This window comes from Bombyx mandarina, chromosome 01 (genome assembly GCF_030267445.1).
Source record: "Bombyx mandarina strain Sakado chromosome 01, ASM3026744v2".
In the NCBI taxonomy this organism is placed as follows: domain Eukaryota; kingdom Metazoa; phylum Arthropoda; class Insecta; order Lepidoptera; family Bombycidae; genus Bombyx; species Bombyx mandarina.
Genome location: NC_143208.1, coordinates 6889741 through 6913811, shown reverse-complemented (window position 1 = coordinate 6913811; position 24071 = coordinate 6889741). Strand labels below are relative to the sequence as shown.

Here is a 24071-nt window from a genome sequence, read left to right as displayed (position 1 = left end):
TAGTGATTTGCGTGGCTCTGTTACTATTGTGATGTACATTTGCCGCATTCATTAATGCGGAAAACACTGATTAATTAAATATACTTATCGCTGCGTTTAATTAAATCCTTTTTGTGACGATTTGTTGGTGTGCCCGTCTAATCTCACTACGTCACTTGTAGCTGAGCTGTGAATTCGTATAGTTACCTACCACCAACCTAACGTTTTGTAATACAAGTGAGACTTAGAACTCTGGTTTCAAAATGTTGGTATTTACGTCGTTATGATTTTGAGCTTTAGTAACCAATTAATATTCTTGTACGCTTCTGAGACGTGGACCCTCAAGGCCCGTACCCGATCGAGAACTGACCCGTTTGAAATGTGGTTGGTGCTGGCGCAAAATGTTGGGCGTATCACAAACGGAGCGCCGAACAAATGTGTCAATTCTCTCGGAGCTAAACGTCAGACCCGTCTATCTACAATCTGTATGCAGCGTCTCCCCAAGTACTTCGGACACGTGGCCCGACAAAATCCTGAGAACTTGGAAAAATTAATAGTTGTAGGTCACGTGGAAGGAAAGAGAAGTCGAGGAAGATTGCCAACCAGGTGGACGGACATTGTCAAGGAGGCCACAAACACCAGCATCCTGGGCGCCATTAAGCAGGCCGAATACAGGCAACATTGGAGGAAGCTGGTGCAAAAACTGGACCATGGTGGTCACGACCCTCAGTAATGAGGAAACGACAAAGAAGAAGAAGAATATCAGACAGTCTGTGATGAGTTGGTAGATCCACTTCACTGCAAAATAACTATATGTTCAAACTGTAGTTGTTAAAATTTTTTTTTTTCACTATTTAAAACGTTACATAATTTAATTTCAATGAATTCATTAAAATCATGCACGATTGTGATAGTACTTATCGTACTAATTTCATTTTAAAAAATTCACACAATTCTAGCGGGTATCAAAACGGCTATCTAACAATTAGGTACATTTGCTTCAAAATGCAAGCAAATGAAGAAAATATGATCTCACACATGACCCGGTACAAGAAGAGGCCCATTTCATTCAAACCAGTAATCCAATTAAGAAATATTAATTAGCCGACCATACGAAATGAATAGACTAATTAGTATTCAATTATCATCTTTTATAATGATAGGCAAAGAGCTCGTGAGACCAGTAAATGGATACAGGATGAAGTAAACAAACCACCGCGCTAAACCAAAGAACGGGTTCTCGAAGCTAATTTATTCACAAAGCTTTGGAAAAGAAGCGATTACAGAATTTAGATTAGATCGAGTAGATATATTTTCTACGTTTCGGCTAATTAATTTCAAACAAAACAAAAAAAAAATAGTAATAATTTATATTTTACCGTTCGCTGTGTGCAATGTTCACAGTTGTGTTCGTGCCGTGTCTAGTCATACATTTTGGAATCATGTCTAGATTTTATTTACGAGAAGAGTCAGTTGCGTGTGCAACTCGGCTTCAGATGTGGAGCCTCTTTTTTTATGCAGTCCGTTAAGGCGCCCGCTTACAGAGACTTGTAAATAGAAACAAATGAGAAACTGAGCTAATTGAAATTATTTGAAATGCGCATTCTTCAACAGAAACAACGAAAGATATAGTATTTTCTAATGGGTCTTTTGTCTTAATTAGCACACATAGCGGTCTAACGCCTGCTTTACCCATAATCGTTTTACTGACAGAGTGGTCGTGATCGCTATTTGGCTTTGAGGAGGCAGATCTGACGCGTCTTAAGATGCCCCGCCAACTTGCCCTGCTGGAGACCATTTAGTTGCAGTCATATAAGGTCACATCATGTTAACGCCTCTAGTATTTACGGCTCTGATATTCCGTTACGATGGCAATTACTAAACTACTTTAAATACAAACACCTCCTTCAAGACGTATCGAAATAAATAAGATACGACTTAACCTCAATCAGTGACGGAATAAAGTGAAGAGGATATCGAAAACGAAACTAGACGGCTGTGAATGATTACCCCATCATTAATATCTATCACGCTGTAAGTAAACATTACACTTTTTCGACGTCCCCTGCAAATAAGCCAGTGACAAATTCCGAGTCGCAACTCTTTTGTGGCGGTGGAGATAAAAATTGCGCCTTTTCCTGGCCATGACAGGGTAGTGCTACCCTCTGAGGCTCACTAACTATGACTGATGATTTGTCTCGCCCCCAGCATTACCGAGTCTCGGCGAGGCACGTGACCTCATATACATTAATGATCATACCTATTGTTCGAATATGAGTTAGTTTCTCTTGTTTTTCTTTTTTTAATTTGATTTTGCGTCTCGCGTCTACTCTAGTACTCAAAAAAGTATTTATGTTTTGAAGTTAGTATGATTTTTTCATTTGTATTTTTGAAATCTGTGCCGTTGTTATAAATCTTCTAAATTTTTCCTAAAAAATGTTGAGTGTTGATTGAACAAGATGATCGAATATAAGAATTCACCGACTTTAAAATATACTTACAAAATTTTGCCAAACCATATTTTTTGTTAAGAGATTACAGATAAAAGACGTGTTATTTTACTTATTTTGTGTAAAATCAACGGTATGCTTCAAAAGTAGTAACATTGTAGTTTTAAAAACCTTATTAAACCTTCACACTTTGCATTAAGAGATGGAATTTCTTAAAAGTCCTCCTCAATGCTCACTCGAGGGTACTCGATGAATAATTCAACTTTCAAATCTCGTGTTCTTTGTCTATTGTTAGTAAGTCAGTCATAGCCTGTGTTTTTTTGTGATTTTTTATTTGTACTGGTTTTTTTTCTAATAGATCCGGACATGAAGATTTCGTTGGGATGTAGTGATGAAGGTTTTTATCAGCTTTTCGATCAGTCGCTCTTGTAATTAATTCATTATTTTGCCTACTTTACCAAGTCCGCGCGGTCATATTTCGAACTGTCAATATCGGATTAAATATTAAAGGTTTTTAAAGATTTTATTATTCGAGATCCTGATGGAATTTTTTTTTTGCTTAGAATGGGTGGATGAGCTCACAGCCCACCTATTGCTAAGTGGTTACTGAAGCCCATAGACACCTACGAAGTAAATGCGCCACCTACCTTGAGATATAAGTTCTAAGATCTCAAGTATAGTTACAACGGCAGCCCCACTCTTCAAACCGAAACGCATTACTGCTTCACGGCAGAAAGTCAGGGTGGTGGCACTTACCCGCGCGGACTCTCAAGATGCCCTACCACCAGTAATTACGCAAATTATTATTTTGCGGGTTTGATTTTTATTACACGATGTTATTACTTCACCGTGGGAGGCAATCGTGAACATTTGTTGAGTACGTATTTCATTTTGAAAAAACACTTGGCTTTCGAATGACGAAACTATATTTACACCACACCTTGTTTACCGTTATCAAATATTCTTAATTTCGCCTCGTAAAAATGTCAAATAGACGCTTCGGATATAGGTAACACAGGAGAAAAATCTAGCTTGAGACAGTTAAAGCTTCATTTATTATTCTTCGTAATATAGCATGACAGTACAACAATTGTCATTGAGCCAATACAATTAACATGTCTTTAAAAGATAGTTAAAACGATACGTGCTTGTTTATCACCACTAAACACAAAGTCACCTACACACGTTATACGCCGTATAAGCAGAGCGATAAAAGTCATTTATTAGCTCTCAAAATCTTATACCGACCAAATCAGTCCCCTTATTCCATAAGACTGAATCTAACAACATTTTAATCAATTCTCCACAGAGTTCGCGAGTCATCGCGCCAGATAGACTCATTACACGAACCCTAAATAAATATAAACAGTAGCGAAAAGGGGCCGGCCCCACTATTAACGTTATTCACACGCGCCGCTAGATCCATAAATAAGAGCCAACTATTGCTACCCTCAGAAATGGTAAAAGACAAAGTTCACGTCCGACTGATCAGTGCGGTGTATAAATAAGGCTCGTTTATTTCATTGCATTAAACTGGTGATAAGTTATTTGACGGTTCATAAATTCGTGCCCCATCGGTTGGGATCGGATGGCGCTGGCGTCCCGGCCGTGCCTGGGGCGCCGCTTCGCCAAATCGACGTCACTTCATCATTCGTCTCTCTCAGCTTTCTGGCTACCGTATACATCGGTTACGAGACACGATTTTACTTACACATTTTATGAATTGATTCTTCTGTTTTCAACTACATTTATTGCTTTGCGAGGTTTGTCTTAAATAGTCTTAAATGAAGCACTTTTCATTCTACAATGGCTATAACCTTCCACCTCTATTGATAGCTCAACATCAGACGGACCGAGAATTGATTGAGATTTTGTAGCTCACGTGAAATTTGTCTTTTTATATATTTGCAAAAAGCACTCACACGGAAATGCCTTTTAACTAACCAATCAATACTATTTTGGTCATTAATTTTCTATTGGGTATCTGAATATCTGATATCCAACCTATTTATTTTCAGAATTCGCACATGCTTAGCACGACTAAGACTGAGCTCTCAACACAGTAAAAAAAAATTTTTTTTAATTTTTACGAAACCACTTATCAGCTTTATTATAATATTTTTATTATGAGGATGTTCTTTTTAATAACAAATCAAGTCTTTGCCCATGTTTTTGCGCAAAATGTTGTGTAATATCTAATTTGAAAACCCCGTTTAAGTACACGAATAAAAAATATTCCGAAAGACTAAACACACAGATTCGTTTTCACATGAACTAAATCGATCCATGTGTAACGCACAAATTTTATTTCATTATTCAACAAAGCGTGTCCACTAACTAGTGCGGGTTAACTTTATTTGCGACGAAAAGGGTACCTCATCAACAATTTAAATACGAGTAATTTTTTACTGGTGGTAGGACCTCTTGTGAGTCCGCGCGGATAGGTACCACCACCCTGCCTATTCCTGCCGTGAAGCAGTAATGCGTTTCGGTTTGAAGGGTGGGGCAGCCGTTGTAACTATACTGAGACCTTAGAACTTATATCTCAGGGTGGGTGGCGCATTTACGTTGTAGATGTCTATCGGCTCCAGTAACCACTTAACACCAGGTGGGCTGTGAGCTCGTCCACCTATCTAAGCAACAAAAAAAAAACGAAATTCGGTAAACAAAAACCCCGATACGAAAACGTCAAACAAAAAGATTCATGTTGTAAAATAATAACGACCGGAAGCACCACTAGCAGAATCTAAAAGTGAATTGTAGCGAGTGGAAAAAGAATGACTCTAAGTGGATAAAGAGCGAATACAAACGAAAAAGTCATTTGATGCCGCATGGTGGTGACGCAATCCATCCCGATTACACAATTCTAATTCTACACGATTGTGACTCAAGGGCGGTATTCGTTTGACACGAAAACAACGTGGCTAAGTTCAATAAAGCTTTCCCCCAAATAAGCCATAAAACGAGCGGCGACGGGCGCGGGCGGTTAGGTTGGTACGATCCCGTTCCAATTATTTGTTTGTGGAGGCACAATAATTTTATTTTACGTTTTATTTAACATTTATTTCGTTACGGCAATTTCACGGGTATCAAAGAATTGCTAGGTTGTGATTTAAACGAAATTGGTTATTTTCCACTTCGAGGACTATGTGTATGCGTATCGTTTGGTATCGGGTTGTGATTAAGATGTTATGCATTACTTCTTTTTTTCTTTTGCTGATTCCTTCATAGTTTTTGTAATTTAAAAATAAAGCTACCTGTGCACCCAATATATTATTTGGATTTTTGGAGTTTACTCCTTTAGAATCGATTTACATATATAGGCCCGGGGTATGAAAATTATGGGGACCAAAATCGTACTAGCATGTCACACGAAATGCGTTATGCGCATGTCACACGAAATGCGCGCCGGGCTGCTGCGCCGGCAGTCCGCCACAAAGCCTCGTACTGATCGCGCGTTTCTCTCATTATTGTATTTTCATATATTTGTTAGTCGTTTGTTTTGTGTCTCGTTAATTTGTTAATAATCTGTAGTGTATCGTGTTGTCGTAATATAGAACTATTTCTCGTATTGTTTCGTTTAATTTTTTATATCCAGTAAACTCCAGTCGTGCGTCGGAGCGGACACACGCACTTTTTTTAATTCGTTTGAGTTAATAAATATGGGCTGAAAGAAAAAGAGAGAAAGTGTTACAGAAACATTTACTAATATAATATAAATTCTATAATATATATTATAATATAATAAATTTCTTTTGCTGATTTCTTCATAGTTTTTGTAATTTAAAAATAAAGCTACCTGTGCACCCAATATATTTGGGTTTTTAATTCGTTTGAGTTAATATATGTGGGATGAAAGAAAAAGAAAGAAAGTGTTACAGAAACATTTACTAATAGTTAATATATAATATTACATTTACTAATATAATATAATATGTTGTGCATACACTGCTGGCTAGACAAAGACGTCCATGTTGTTTATACACCGCTGGCTGGACCAAGACGTTCATATTAGTCCTTCGTAACTGCACTTTCATATTTGTGTCAATCAGTCTGCATATTATCATTACCTTGAAATAATCACATGTTCAAGCTATCGTCGTATAAGTCCATCCATTCATCCATCCATCCATTATAATGACGACTTTAACTTGACGTTTTAAGGTGAAATGCGGATTTCATGATACACTGGCTCTTGTGCGTAATCACTTAATACCATATAAACCGCGACAGCGTCTCATTAAATTCGGTTTTAAAAAAAAATTGCTTAATTAAAAATTAAAACTCGCATCCATACTAGTTTTTAGTGCCTTTTAAAATAATACCGAACCTGAGGTGAAACACGCCTCACAATCAGGCCTCCATAAATAAACAAACAATAAACCGGGATTAAACAAGTCAATTGGAGCTTAAACACAGACAATGTGCGGTCAGGCTTAACTGCCGAACCCGACGGTAACCGATCGCGGCGGACGTAATTCAATGATCGTAAATGCTCGCAATGATATCAATTAGACGAGGCCCCGCGACCGATAAAGCTCCGCTTTAATTAGGAGAACAAACAACAGACGGTTCTTAATGAGCCGTGAGTGAGCGCGTGGAGGGCGAGAGAGGTAATTAGGTCGAGGGAGTCTGCGGAGTGGAGCCACCGACCACGATCAATTATTGAAAGTCGTGATTGATTCGGGCGCGCATTGTCGCTTGCGTTCCTCGCTACTCGCTTCCGACCACAGCGTAACCTCACTCTTAATCCAACAAGTAAACTTTGTTTAACTAAAACTGTCCACAGCTCGATCGCTTTCAGACCGCTAGATAATCTCCGAATTATAACATGGGTTAGTTGGCTTTTGTTGAGTACGGCTCATGCTTACTACGATATATTTAATTTGTAAATTTTTGCGGATGGTTTATGGATGTTTCATAGCTTAATAAAGTAATACGATATTCGATAAAAGCTCTTGATAATAGATAGCGACTTGCGCTTCATCAAATTACAAGAATTATCAAAATTCGTACATGACAATGTAATGACATGACAATGTTATTGATTATATCCAACCATAAAATGAAATCGAAGTTTCAAATTTAATCAAAGAGAGAAAAACCTCTAAAATTAAACCTTTTATGAAAAGAAAATTATCTACAGGAAATTATATGCTATAATAGAACAAGTCTACAGCCTAAACATTATAGGCAGACGACAGGTATACGGCCCACCTGATGGTAAGTGGCTACCATCGCCCATGGACACCAGCAATGCTAGCGGCAATGCCAAGCAGCTGCCTACCGTTAAACCTCTATAAACTACCCCCAATTTCTCTAAAATAGTTTTCAGATATCCGAATAGAAAATTTACCAAAGATATCACCAAAATTATAAATATTTTAAATTAGTCCTCGGTGTTAATTAATGGGAAAATAATCTACAGTAAAAAAGCAGGCTTTCCAAATTCAACCAGACTTACATTTTCTCCAGTGTTAAGGATGGCGGAAACAGACAAACCGGGCAAACCAAACCAAATGTGTTCAGATCCTAAATATCATCTATTTTTTATAAAGGTCGAAACTGTGGAAAGTTAGTAGTAAAAAGGCCAATTAGTTGTTTAACTTTAACCAATTTATTGTCTTCTTCTATATCATTTATAGCAAGCAAAAGGTGCTCGTCGACTGATCGAATTTTTTTATTTTTTTTTTGTTATTTTTGTTGTTGCTTAGATGGGTGGACGAGCTCACAGTCCACCTGGTGTTAAGTGGTTACTGGAGCCCATAGACATCTACAACGTACATGCGCCACTCACCTTGAGATATAAGTTCTAAGATCTCAATATAGTTATAACGGCTGCCCCACCCTTCAAACCGATACCTACGCATTAATTACTGCTTCACGGCAGAAATAGGCAAGGTGGTGGTACCTACCTGCGCGGACTCACAAGAGGTCCTTGCACCAGTAATCGAAATTCAACCCCAATCGCTGAACCCCGAAGATTTAAATTCATTTAATGTATTATATATTCTCTTTTAGTATGTAATTGACATTTTGAAAGCAAAAAACCTACTTGTATTTTTGTTAATCACTGTAAACCTATTAATGTAAAACTACTAAATAAAATAGAATGGAAAACAGTGGTCAAACAGAAGAGAAAATGGCACTTTAGTTTGTATATCTGTGATATACTTCTTTTTGTTTCTTTTAAATAATTAAGGTTAATTGTTAAATGTGCCAGATTTCGGTAATTATTTGTGATGTCTTCGCTTAAACATCGTCAAAACATTATACTTTTACAAACAGTTATCACGATTTAATTTTTAGGAAACCTGTTGACAAATTATGATCAACTCAAATTGGTACGTAATCAGCGCTGTCTTTTAAATAATTGTTACAATGATTCGATTTGTACATTGGGCACATTAGGTTAATCATGCAATTAAAGATGGCATACAGAAGTTACATCATAGACGGCATTAGTGAACATTAGTTTGTTGATAGTAAATACTTATAGGGAAGTTAAGTATTTAAACAGTCGAACATAGAAGGTTTTAGCTCTTTTACCGCTTAGAACGTAATTTTATTGAATGAAACTGAAAGCTTGCTCTTTTCAGGTAAAAAAAACCCTAAAATATTCAAATTTTTTACACTAAAACTTAGCAGTTAAGCGATATTATACCGTAAAAATTGTTTCAATTAGATTTGCTTTACTACAATCAAAACCTCGCACCGTAATAATGAGGAGCATGATTTTAATTCAACGCGCATTCGTTATTTGCGTCTTCATTATCAAGTCATGATGTAGTTATGGATTTCCATAGAATTTGTAATACACACGTTCGTATTAAAAACTCAAGCGCCACCTTATAGTTAATACACATAAATGAGTTATAGATAAGCAACTGAAGCACTCAGCAAAAATGTTCACGGGCGTCGGCCACTAGATGGCTTCGCTTCAATTAGTTTCTCATTGCTCCTGTAGATGGCAGTATCATATTACCTACCCTATATTTTATTATTAATGAAGGCTTTTGTAAATTTTCAGAAATCACAAATTGATAAATTATAGTCGATTTGTCTATAACAAATAAAGTTTTGTATGATTTATTATTCCTTTATTTTCTATGTTTAGTTGTACAATAATTAAATGCCTTAAATTTATCAACATATAAGTTTAGGAGAATCCGCTACAAGATGTCGCTAGTTTCCATACAAAAAAAAATGTTGTCTTGAAGTATCGTAATTTCAGAGCCCTGCGCCACCTTACGCAAGTTGAAATGCCAAAAATGACTGCAGCCATACTGCATGCTACATGCCATATACAATATTTTACGTAATTTTTTTATTCGATTACTAAAGCAAACAAACCTCATCCCAGTTGAATCGGGTAGAGCAACTAATCAATACCACAACATGTATGACGCCACTGATCTTGAGAATTCATCAGGCAGTCTCAAGTATAGCTACAACGGCTGCCCCACTCTTTAAACCAAAACGCATTACTGCTTCACGGCAGAAATAGGCAGGGTGGTGGTACCTACCCGTGCGGACTCACAAGAGATCCTACCACCATTGGTGTCATAGAAAAGTAAATGAGAGAGAGAGAGAGACTTTATTGCACATCAAAACATAATTAGTATTGAAAATCAGTCAATAGGCAAACATAACCGTACAATAGGTTGTCTTATCGATAAAAGCAATCTCTTCCGGACAACCGTTTGTATCTAGAAAAATTCTGAAAAAGATACATCTGGTATTATTATTAAAAACTAGCTGATCCGGCAGACTTCGTAGTGCCTCAATCGATAAATAAAAGACACATCAAAGGAAAAACAAAATTGTTTGTTTTTATATAATTCCGAGCTTTTTTATATTTTGTCACCTTTTAAACCTTCCCTGGACTTCCACAAATAATTCAAGACCAAAATTAGCCAAATCGATCCAGCCGTTCTCGAGTTTTAGCGAGACTAACGAACAGCAATTCATTTTATATATAGAGATATTCAGTCTGATCTATTATATCAAACCTCAGAAATGTACCATCTGGAATAGATGGCTTAAGAAAATAATCACCATTGAGAATTTTTTATTAGGACAAATACAAAATTAAATTAGGTTAAAAGTCTCTCGTAGTACTTATAATAAATTGTACGTAAACAGAGTATATTATTTATTACAATTGTAAAGTTGACGGTAGGTAATATAATATATTATTATAAATATTAACTTCATATTGATGACTGTAGTAAATATCCGCGGTAGTCAAACTCCATCTGTCGAGATCGCAGTCTATGCATTCCGGTCGAAACTTCAGCGAGTACATCCTTAATAGTCCATTCGTTCACTACGAAGTGGTATTTCGTGAGCGCATTTGGGCATACGTATTGTCGGTTTAAAACATTCATTTTGACTATGTCTGCGGCATAGCAGTAATGTTTATTTTTATTACACAGGAAAGCTTGCGGTCCGCCTGACGCCCTATATCGAGTTGGATTATTAGCAAGGGGCATAGTTAACGTGACCATTTTTGTTTGGTGTCAAAGCGGGACGCCTACGTTATTTCGCATATAAATAAATACATATAGGTATATGGTATGTCAGGGTAAGAATTAATATTTAAGTGCAAAGATATGGCCTAAAAAATGACTTGAAATAATTTATTATGGTACCCTCACTGACATCTAATTCTTACACCAACTTGCCCTCTAAAATAATATTTATAAATAATTTCGCAACAAAGAACTACTTTTCTTCAGCGAAATTAGAGTTACTTTAGTATGTATTTTGTAATACAATAAGGATTTGGGATAATTAAGTATTTGGTAAGTTTCTGATAAACGCATGCATAACAGATAAATGAACGCGGGAGACTTTTTTGTTTTCGTCGGGGACAGCGGGATTGACAGCCTGAAAGCGGTACGTATGGTCGCGTTAGGCATAGTCAATTCGATTCCCATTAATGAGAACTTCTTGTTTTGTTTATGGAAGGCATGTCGCTGTGATAAATCCAGAGGTGGATGGTAAGTGGCAAGAATGATTTCTAGGAACACGCCGTGGATGAATATATAAATCTTTGTCAGATATCAATGGTGAACTTTGCTGTAGAAGGTTTACCATTCGAACGCTGGGGCGGCTATTGTCCAATATGATTGAGATATTGAGAGATATGATGATGACGATTCTCACGTATTAAGATTCGTGACCAGCTGAAAACCTGAGTTGGTTGCTCACGGGCAACCAGGATGATAATACTTCAGTACCGGATGTACGTGATGGAAAATTAACGTTGCTAACTCCTCAGTTCACTAATTTTATATTAAAAAATATACGTTATAAAAACGTGTACCAATTTTTTGTTTGCTTTCAAAAACTCGTAGGTTATTTCGAATACGTAATTAACATATACACGTATTTACATATACTTAGTCTGGCCATAAATACTGTTACAATTAAAAATAAACAAAATATTACATTTGAATTTGGAATCTGTCATTTTTATATGATAGCTCATTGAGTTTTCTCATTTTGGCGCCAATACATTGTACAATATTTTGCGATGTTAAAATGGAGTGGGGTGATAAAGAGAACCGAATCGCTGTGATTGCATTACACAAAGTAGGTATGGAGCCAAATGCAATTTTTAAAACTCTCCATACGCTTGGTATTAGTAAAATGTTTGTGTACCGGGCTATTAATATGTGCAATAAGACCTCCTCTGTTTGTGACAGAAAAAGATCTGGCCGTCCACGTAGTGTTCGTACGAAAAAGGTGGTCAAAGCAGTAAGGGAAAGATTTCGAAAAAATCCTGTCCGAAAGCAAAAGATTTTATCTCGGGAGATGAAGATAGCACCTAGAACCATGTTGCTTATTTTAAAAGATGACTTAGGACTTGCAGCCTATAAGAGACGTACTGGTCATTTCTTAACTGATAATTTAAAAGAGAATAGGGTGGTAAAATCGAAACAACTACTGAGGCGGTATGCAAAGGGAGGTCATAGAAAAATTTTGTTTACGGATGAGAATTTTTTTACAATTGAGCAACATTTTAACTAACAAAATTACCGTATTTATGCTCAAAGCTCTAAGGAAGCTTCCCAATTAGTCGACAGAGTGCAACGTGGGCACTATCCGACTTCAGTGATGGTTCGGTGGGGTATTAGCTATGAAGGAGTGACTGGGCCATACTTTTGTGAAAAAGGTATCAAAACATCGGTACAAGTGTATCAAGATACCATTCTTGAGAAGGTAGTGAAGTCCCTTAACAACACCATGTTCAATAATCAAGAATGGTCCTTCCTGCAAGACTCGGCGCCAGGTCAGATAGCTCGGTCTACGCAGTCTTGGTTGGAAACGAACGTTTCGGACTTCATCAGAGCTGAAGACTGGCCGTCGTGTAGTCCCGATCTTAATCCGCTGGATTATGATTTATGGTCAGTTTTAAAGAGTACAGCTTGCTCTAAACGACATGATCATTTGGAGTCCCTAAAACAATCCGTACGATTGGCAGTGAAATTTTTTCCCATGGAAAGAGTGCGTGCTTCTATTGATAACTGGCCTCAACGTTTAAAGGACTGAATTGCAGCCAATGGAGACCACTTCGAATAAGCTTTTTATACTTTTAATTGTTTTATATTTATGTATTAAACTAACACACTGTAAAAGTAAAAAAAAATATTTGCCATAGAAATTTTTTTGTTTTCCTTTGTAACAGTATTTATGGCCAGACTAAGTAATTAGCTCAGAGCTATTACAAATTAAAGGTTCAATAAGTCCTGTCTTGAATTATGGATACAGAAGTTTGCGCGTTTTGTTCTTGTACAGACGAGCATGTGGCCCACCTGATAGTAAGTGGTTATCGCGGACTTCAGCAATGCCATGCAATTATTTATGAATGAAGCGGTAACAGTGTCCGAGCGAAATGTATCTTTGAACTGAGTATCTATTATTAGCAAATAAAATTAATTTTATAAATGAAAAGCAGAAAAAGCAATACATTATTAAGCTCTGTCGATTGTCTCTGTGCTAACACGTCTGATATAATCGAAATGAAGAATTAAACTACAACGCGGCTTAAATACTGCGACAGTGTTTATAATTATATTTTAAATCCAAGCCTATCATCACGCTTTCGTGAACGTATTCACTAATTATATCAAAAAAATGATATCCTTTGATAAAAATAAAATGCGCAACATTTTGTGATTTGCGTAATTACTGATGGGGTATCTGAATAGTGAGCGCACACGGATAGGTACCACCAACATTTAGTTTATTTATGACGAAAGCAGTCATGCGTTTTGAGGTCCCGTGAAGCCGGAATGACCCCTCGATGCTACTGGCAGTGAATAAGCTAAAAAAACAATGCGTTCTACTTCTAAACAATTCGAATTTCGACCTCATGGTTTTAGTTCAAACCTCATTCGTTCTATGTTAACTCATTGCTTCGCTTACATCACTAAATGGGTTGTGAGATCGTTTCATGATCTACAAAAACAATCTATATATTAATACGTGAAGCAAAAACTTTGTATCCCTTTTTACGAAAATTGCGCGGACGAAGGAGTATGAAATTTTCCATACTTATAGAGAATATAGAGAAGAAGTGGACAATGCTAATATTTTTTTTAAATAATGCATAAAAGACACATTATATCAATAAAGAAAACATTACACACACTACATACCATGTATTTAACGCACACATGCATGCATACTATTTATTGTCAAACTTTTGTTCTTGACGCCTGTTGTCAAATTGAGAATAGATTAAATATTGTTTGTCTTTGTTAATATTTTTTATAGTGTAGTCTTGGCGAAATTTGTGATTATAGAAGTATAACATACACTCATAATAGTGTACAAACTTACAATTCCAATGAATTATAGTCGAATTTCGACTACTGCGGGACCTCTAGTAACAATAAAACTTACAAATAGACTAGACTACAAGTTTACTTGTCTGAATAATTGAGCGCGTCAATTTTCATAATTCGGACGTGTTTTATTTTGAAGTATTGTTGTCACTACCAGACGATTTGTGCCTCGACAGATTTGCATCAATTTCGAATACAACAAGCATGTTATTCGACTTGAAATATAATCAGTACCGTAAATATAGTATCACAGGTATTTGGTCAAAACAATTCTGTACGTATTACGTACGTGCGATTTTATATGTTTTTGTTTTATTGCTTAAATGGGTGGACGAGCGCACAGCCGACCTGGTGTTAAGTGGTTACTGGAGCCCAAGACATCCACAGCGTAAATGCGCTACCCACCTTGAGATATAAGTTCTAAGGTCTCGAGTATAGTTACAACGGCTGCCCCACCCTTCAAACCGAAACGCGTTACTGCTTCACGGCAGAAATAGACAGGGTGGTGGTACCCATGCGCGGACTCACAAGAGGCCCTACCACCAGTAATTTGCGTATAGTTTTTTTGTCTGTTTTCTCTCTCGAGTTCTAGACTGTAATTATTGAATCGACGTTAAAATATGTCATTGCATATATTTAATACAAATAAAATGTTAACTATTAGCTCCGTATTGGTTTAAACATTTAAAAGGTGTCAAGATTTTATCCAATAAATAAATGCCAGGTGGCTAACAACATCTTACTCATTAAAGATTATAATCAACATACGTCTATCTCCACGTCCTTACGGATCCATCAGATCCAATAACCTTTGCATTAGATGCCTTCAGCTCTAATACTAGGGGCAGGCTTAGGGACCCCGGTAACCGTACTCGTCGAACTCGACAAAGAGGTCGACGTGCAACCTAACCCATGCATCAGCCCGCTGAGTTTCTCGCCGGATCTTCTCAGCGGGTCGCGATTCCGATCCGGTAGTAGATTCATTCGCGAAACAATTGCTCTTGAGTTGTTAGGTCTCCTTCGGAGGCGCTCGGGCAGTTGTTAGCAAATCCCACCCCTCTTGGCTGAGCCTTTGCTCGCCCACCTGTCCTGGTGAAACTGGAAAGGCCTTCGGGCCACCAGTAAACTTTCAATCATAAAATAAAATAAACGTCTATCTCTCAAAGTCTCTACTGTAAACGAAAGCAATGATACTGGAAAATACACAAGCACGAATTAAATAACACAATTACTTTTATAAACGAATTTTGAAAATTTACAACTTTAGTTAAGTATTCAATTCTTATCAACATTTATAATCTCGAATAAGTCGTACGTACTTAATTCACGCGCTGACACAAAAACATTATAAGAATTTGATTCGTATTATTACTGTGTTAACTTTATTCGAAGGTTACTGTAAACATTCAATTTCGTTCATGAATTATTAAATTAGATTGATACGCGCATTAAAAGTTTAACGTGCCGCGTAGAGGAACCCACTACGCAAGAATTTCCGGGACGTTTATCGAATTTATCTGATGCCCACCTAATAGCATTCATTCTAGGGTGAAGCGCAGCTGTGAAGGGCCAGCGTATAAATTACTTATAAAATAAGGACATTAAAAACCATTTAGAGCAATAACTATTAAACAGTAAATATAGCTATAAATAGATTGAATAAATTACATTTGTATTATTTTGATACAAATATATAAATGTGGAGGTGTCGTTGCTAATGGCTAGAGCTGAGAGGTCGGGGGGAGGACAATGCACCCCCGGGGCGCTTTTGTTGCCGAGGTTTCCCTGCCCGTGACATCTGTCCGAATCGCTACAATAACTGGCAAAAAAAAAACAACTCACTTCAATTTCTGAAACTCTAAAGCGGTTCGTGAATATTAACACGAATAGCTACAATTTATTCATTGACATAAATAAAATACAGTTGGATCTTGGCGTTGTTCGCGACAGTTTCAATTTGATCATTGCAAATATGTAATGACATACAGCCGCTTTCTAGTCAAAAAGTAAAAAACCTGTTTACTAGCATTCCTAATGAGAATTTAAAATACTATCTGTATAACATCCCCTTACTGATATAGTTTTAGTTGTCAAGCTATGTCAATGAAAATTTGCTTAAGAAGTAATTCACGATCGGCGTCTCGCACGAGCGTTAGTTTCAAATAATTTTTAGGTCGCTTTGATGTGTTCATTAAAACATTATTGTCAGCGATGCGTCATCCCATTCTGAATCCTAACTGTTCCCCGGTGGTCCGAAGTCACAACAAAGAAATTCGATTTATTGAGTCTAAAAAAAATATATCACAATATTCCAAATGGCGTTAAATTTAGCTATTTCCAGACAATCGCAATTTTTTGCGTAAGTGCCTCTACTGAACGCTTCCAAAGGCTATTGTTACGAAATAATCGTATTGTAAGACAAACTATATAGTCATTTTAAAAGTGTTGACATGAATGCATGTCTTCATAAATTAAAATGACGTGTAGAAAACTATATTTTATAGTTATAAAACTCGAATGGAGTAATTATATAACCACTAACTTCGCGATTAACTACAGTTAACAAATAAAGAAATTAAAAGTTATCGTTTCATATATTGTAATTTTCTTTTTTATGTTTCGCTTTGTTTCTTATGCTAATTCGTTCGAAAACATGGAACGAAGACGAAATAAAGCAAACCAAATTAAATAATAACGTAGTTAAAAGCTATCTCTGGTTCGCATCGACACCTTGTTTTTATTCGACTAATGCTTAACGCGACGAGCTAGCGCGGACAAAAATTACGCTCGGATCACGTTTTTTTTTGAACTTCCGGTCGAGATAACGGTTAGAATAAGCACCTTTGTATTAAGTAGTTACAGATAGCTTAGTAAACGACTCGCTCTTTAAAAAATTACGAGTGTAACCAAAATTACGTATAAAAACTATTAATTACTATCACATAATATTAGACGTTGTTCGGGAAAGTGGCCAAAGTTTATCCGCTCGAAATAAATCGCAAACGCTTTCATACGGAACCATCGCAATATCCTCGAGTTCCGGCCCCAACAAAAGGGATGTAACAAATTTCCTGTGTTATCCGAGATTGCTGACTAACGTCTACCAAACTAACAGGACTAAGTTACATGAAAATTCCGAACGAAACATTGAGCATCTGCACACACGGGTATCGGTCACGATGCCGCTATCCGAGGTGTATTCAAACAATAGTTAATGCATTTAACGTGACCATTGTTTGATTTATAGTGAAAGCGTGTACGTAATTTATAAGAGTGGCACGGGAGTGGACGCAGGGTGCCGACCGCCACGGGACGTCGGAAAATCGGGGAAAATCCGAAGATTTATGAGCGGTGGCGCGAGAGTGACCGCGCGACCGCGCCGCCGACTGTTTGCCCACTCATTAAAGTCGGCAAGTAAACGTTTAGTGCGAAGATGAGTATATTTGCGGAGCAATTAACGCGTCCGAGGTGAGACGAGGGTCGCGGGGTTGGTTTGCCGCTATTGTTTGTGAATTATTATAAATAGATAGACGCGTCCATCGGTTTTACTCCCGATGTTAAACAGTCGACGTCGCCCAAAACACGTCATTTCGGATCCTCCCGATCCACTAACGGTGCTTTTAGGTACCCCAAGCACCGGTCATCGTTCTCGTCGAACCTGTCGCTTGCGACGAAGGGCTCGACAAGTAAATTAACCCACAGACACAACCCATTGAGTTTCTCGCCTGATCTTCTCAGTGGGTCGCGCTTCCGATCCGGTGGTAGATTCTGTGAAGCACGACTCTTGCTAGGGTTCATGTTAGCTACAACGTCAGGTTTGAGCCCCGTGAGTTCACCTACTGGCCCGGTGATATGGTCTCTCAAGACCATCAGCTTGGGTAGGGGGAAAAAAAACAGTTTTATCTGCAGACAGCGATGTTGTATATAAACTGGACGGACCGGCCGACATCTTTCGTTCGTACGGTATCGATGAAGCACTTATGTGTTCGCTAGATAAGGCGGCCGATACAGAAGGTGTACCTACGTCAGGATATCAGTGTGTAAACATGAGCCGTGTCAATCACTGCGAGGCGGCGCTTTACAACATTTTATCGGTTGTCACATTGGTAATCTAAGTATAACGCATTTATGTCAAATCTCCGATGTACCTATTGATAAGCCCACCCACGTTTCACCGACTCCATTGCATCATTAAAGCAATGGCGGCTAATATAATGTATACCGTGACACTCACAACGACGCACTCGCACTATCGCGACTAATAAAAACACATGTCAATTTATCGCGCTTCGACGTTATTTGATGTGTGCATACGTAACGAATATTACAAAAAAAAGTTCGTTATTCCCTTTGCTTTTCAACGAAGTAACTTGTAACTGTAGCCCTAACTAGTTGAAAGTAAGCATTAAGATTATCCAGGCACATAAAATTAGCTACTTCTCTTTGAGCGTAGCAAATGAAATTACAATAGATTTTTTTGTTTGTTGCACCAAAATACTATAGCGCGAATCCTTTATCAAACTTCGTACGCAATCTGAAGATAACATTATCTACTTTCTGTAAAGTCTACGAGCGTGTCTCCGTCGATTTAGTTTGGTATTTTATTAAAAACCAATCGCGTTTAGATTCAATGTTAAATTTGTATTCGAATGAAATGCCCTGTTATACCCACTAGAGATAATTATAAAAAACAAATACAGACGTAGCCATTAATCAGAGAGCAAGGTCACCGGAGGCTAATTAATCGGCGAAAGAGTAATGGGGCAATAGATGTCTTCAGTAATATTTATGATATAAACATACCTAAAACCGGAGGGAGTTCGGAAGCATCACGGAGGCACGACCCGACGCATATTCGGGTTTGAAAAGTACCAAGCACTGTCGATACGAATACATATATAGCTTGAGTTCGCTGTCAAACTAAAAATAACAAATCACTGTTCATTAAAATAAAATATGACCGTTGTTTATTAATTCGTTCGAATGGTTAATAAATTTTTATGTATCAAGTAATAAATCGAATAACGTATTTAGTTCGAAAATATGAATTTTTAGATACGATATTTTCGAATATAAATGACAAGAAACATGCGAGTATTATTTTAGTGTTAATTTAATTATTTTGATTTAATTAAAAGCTTATGAGTGACATTCGTTGACAGAAACATTTGTGTGTCCACACAAACTTCTGTTCAATGAGTAGGTATATGCGATAAGAGCTCACGCCCCATCTGCTATCCTTAGTCCGTCTGACCCTCGAAATCTCATGGCTTAAGCCAACAGTTTCAAGTCATCATTATAATGTATGCAGCAGATAACAAGAACACACGTCCTCAGGTTAGAAGCCCGTGAGCTCACTTACTCGTTCGGTTAGGCTGGCATAGCCCCCTAGATTACCAGATTAGGTAGGAAAAAAAAAGTTAAACACATATTTGACAGATATCTGAATCTCGCTAACGACATTTTCAAGATAAGCTTGCATATATACAGGTTCCAAATATTTTCCTACAATGAACTTTGGACACCGGTCTACTGAGCAATTTCGCTCCGTAGAAGATCTTCTCTTTGTCGTCATCCCCTAATATATGTTATTTCACAATTAATTAATTTTCTTAAAAGGGAAATACATAATACTTAAATTTCAGTTTATATCAGTTGGTTTAAATGGCTTTCACAATTAATAAATAAATTATTTTCGTTTTCTTGTTCGTCCCTTTACAAATCCACGGCTCAAATGGTATAAAGTAGTTTCTGGATCCTATAAAAATAGCAACGTGAATTTTGTCACCCATCTTATGAAATTTCTTTCTATTATCTAGATGTTTTAGACAAGAAGATCTTTGAATTCAAATCATAAGGTAAATGAATCTGAACGAGCTGCTAGAAGTGTCTTCCCGTCATTCATCCGAAGTAGAAGAATCATATTATTTTCCCAGCCGACTTCCACAACGCTCCGTAAAATCCCTATCTTGAGTATTAGTAAGCACATGTTCCTCCTACAGAACAATAGAATATCCCGGACTGAATGCCGGGATTCCTGTTGTTCCTAGTACAAATCAGATTAATGCATCTTCAGCAATGACAATTAAAATGAACATCATCATCAAACAATCGAACTGCCCGATATTATTATGTTATATACCACTATCGACCGATTTGATAATTTGGGCCAAAAACTTAATCCGTATTGATTAATCAACAAAGCGAGCACTACAGATGGACCACCCACGGGGAGGAGACGGCTTAATAAGACCCTAATTAACACCTTAATGGCTATTCTCAATTCGCCTGATTTTCTTCACTTTTATTTATTTTATTCGTCTCTGTTTAACGCGCGGCTCCTGCGCACGCTCTGTCCCGCTCGCTCGCCCTCTTTAATTGAATGTCTGGTCTCCTTTTTCTAAACTTATTCTCTTTGACTTAAGATTACTGATGTATGTAAATTGGCGTTTTGTTACGTTTTATAGTCGGCCGGCGCACTTTCTCGTATTTTTTTCTCTCTTTTTTTTTTGTTCGTTTCTCCAACTTTCTTATCGAGCCTTTAATTTGGCTGCGATGATAAAACGACTGGATGTCTTTAATGGTAAACGTTTGCTAGGGAGAGTGCTGCTTCGAATCGGTCTGAGCGTGTCGTTCTTATTTCGAACGTGAACTCATATGTCTATCATTGGGTTATAATATTACGGGTTCATATGAAGCTTCCGTTTGCAATAAACGAGTGAGAAGCGTTTGTAACGGAACATGTGCTTGTTGTACCTACACATGCAGCATTATGCCGCCAAGTGATTTTATTGCTACTCCAAGTCTCATTCGCGGTCTTAATTGTTACGAGTTCGTTAAATAATATATTCAACATTATCGCGTTCGAAGCACGAACGTAAATAAGATGAGTTTGACATGTTGTTTTTTTGATCGCGTGAAGATATTTACGATAATTATAATAAAGCGTGTATTGATTATTTATGTCTTATACGGAATCGTAAAATAGAAATATTAATTTGTATTTATTTATCTGTGTATAATATCTTATTTTGAATGGTCCGATAGAATTATTAATTTAACTTTTAAAGCATTTTTATGTTAAAACGTTCAATTTGTGTTGAGATAGTTAACCTACTAATAATAAATCGAACTAGCTTCACGAACTACTTAAGCGTCAGAAGCCTAGAAGCCAAAAGTCTGCGAACTTAGCTTGCCTTTGTTTGTCAAAAAGTACTTACCGTGTGCTCAAGCTATTAAGACATTAAAACGCAATAAACAAGTTCAAGTGACGTCATTAAGCTGTGCTCGCACCAAGAAAATCCTTTATTGATCATCTATTATGAGCTTTACAATAGATAAAAGATGGCGTTGGCCGTATTGTTAGCTACTCAACTCTGAACACACGGCGCCACCGGAGTCGCGCCTGTACAAAAATGGCAGTTGAATATTTTCCCTTGCGAGGGCCGTGTTACGGTTAAAGCATTTACAACTCTACAGCTTCATGTTTAAAAACGAAAATCATATGTGTTTTAAGTGAAGACTTATATATTCAGTATCAGACGCGAGCGTATTTGTGGTGGAGCGTCGTCATTGTTCGCTAAATTGTCGCTTGCACGGAACCGGCCTGGCTTGTCGTGAGGTAGGTACGTATGAGAGTGCAGACCTCGCAATGACAGTATACATACATTTAAACACCTGTTATTAAATGTACACAGGGTCATCATAACGCGACACTGCAATTTCTTTCAACAACGCCAGATAATAATCAACGTAGTTACCTGTTATTTGTGATTTATCATTTGAGTACATACTTATGTCGACATATAACCAATTGTATAGAATTGCGAATATTTTTCGTGAATACGAATACAATGAAATGGGAAATCAGACGCTGAAAGATCCATCAGTTTTAAGCTGCGGAAAGGAATCGCGATGCGCGACACATTTTTTTTTGACAAGATTTTCCGGGCTTAACGAAATCCACGTGTGCTCGGCAAGCGATGAACATATTTATTTATTCAATAGAAATAAAAATTGGATACGCTTAAAGGCGGATTTACATTGAGATTTACGGTGTGGTTCTAAAAACAATAGACAAATATCCAATGACTTTCAGACATTGGTTTCTTGGGTGACTAAGTATTGGTCCCATAAAAGGATTAGCGCTGCCGCGTGGAGCCGCCACCCATTTATCCTCCACGCACAGACAAGGTGTTAAACGAACAGCGCAACTGGCTACTTTAAATAACTACAAATTGAGGTCTCGTTTTATGATTACGCATTTAACAACAATCATAATTTGCAAAGACCAGAGAAAAGAACTAAACGGGTAATTGTGCACGATTTGAAAAGTATACTCCAGTCATGTATAGAAAAGCCGATGTATTGTAATTGGTATAATAATGGCGGTCTGTTTTTTTTTTTTTGAGTTTAAATATTAATGTTTCGTGACAGGGCGGCGGCGAGGTCTGCGAGGTGTCGGTGGTTTTCTGGTTGAGCGCACCAAGACCGGTTCGATTCTGGCTCGCACGCCACGCCAGAATAGCCAAACTCGTTGTATCGAGAGCGATAAACCTTGCCTTCTATACGAGCAAACGGCAAGCGATCCATTGGTACCTATCAGCAAATGTTCATACTACTATCCGAACCTAACGTGCTGTCGTCGAGAATCGATTTTAAAGCTCTAAGAAATCAACTGTATCGTTTTTTAACAAATTCAATTTTTAATTTCTCTTTGTACTTACCAAAGGCGAGTAAAAGGCTGAACTGTCGACGCCTATGCTGGGATACGGATTTTGATCGGTGGAGGGATATGGCGTGCCGTAGACACCGACTGCGGCACTCGATAGCCTCGGGTATGAGGTGAGCGCGAGTCTCGCCCCGTCGTATTGACAGGAACAGACCGTCTGTCCGGAGACAGGGTCTGTGATGATAGGGCGGGGCGTGTCGCAGCAGGAGGCGGCTGGCGTGCTGGCGTGACTGCCGGCGCCCGGTGACAGAGCGCCACCGGCCACACCAGATCCCCCAGGAGACAGAGGCGGGGCTGAGCTTGAGCCTCCGTCCGGCGAAGTAGCCGCGCCGCCGGTGCCCGCCCCGCTGCTGCCAACCAGCAACTGCAACATCAAAAAATTCTTCGCATTATTTTTTGTCTTACTCTTTTTGGAACGAAGTTCCTTATGCGATGACGCGGAAGGGTACCCTAACCGGGGAAAAAACGTCCGTAACATAAGATTTTATTAGTAATGCACACAGTTTATGATTTAACTTTGTAATAACGTACAAAAAATAACATATTTTTTTATCATTCATTGACCACGATCTCAGAGCGTTCGTTTGCGCAATACACTAACTCTTATGCAAACAACCGTAAATTAAGTGTACCACAATAAGTTCGCACGTTACCGAATCCAGTTTTATTTTCTTTATACCTCGAATAGAGCTGAAAACTAATATTTTTATAATAAGGAACTTCGTTCCTATCTGGTGTCCCACGAGACCACACAGTCCACACATATTTTTGTTATCTATACTAATATATAGGTGTGTAACAGTGGTTTTTACGGATGTTCCGTTATGACTACTGAACCATGCATCCAATTGCCTTGAAACTTGGTATCCATGTAGAAAATACATGTACTTAATGGATAGGCTAATATTTATATGAGCGTTGGACTCCCTACACCAGTTGCGGGGGCGTTAATGATGAAAACTTTTGTGGGGGTGAGAAATAATAATGTTAATTTTAAATGCCCAGCGAAGCAGACGGGTACAGCTAGTTAGTTAATATGGGCAATCGGTAACT

The 24071-nt window shown here is 37.8% G+C and overlaps 1 protein-coding gene across 5 annotated transcripts in view; it reads right to left on the bottom strand.

Moving 5' to 3' along the window:
• The window catches only part of LOC114244505 (homeobox protein araucan), a 134272-nt gene that overhangs the window by 17549 nt on the left and 92652 nt on the right, over positions 1–24071 (bottom strand). For 4 of the 5 annotated variants that reach the window (XM_089728408.1, XM_089728419.1, XM_028176336.2 and 1 more), the window contains exon 2: positions 23014–23382. In XM_089728408.1, the coding sequence (XP_089584534.1) occupies positions 23014–23382 (369 nt within the window). Of the gene's footprint in view, positions 1–23013; positions 23401–24071 lie in introns of all 5 variants that reach the window. The other variant, XM_089728414.1, reaches the window with a different exon arrangement.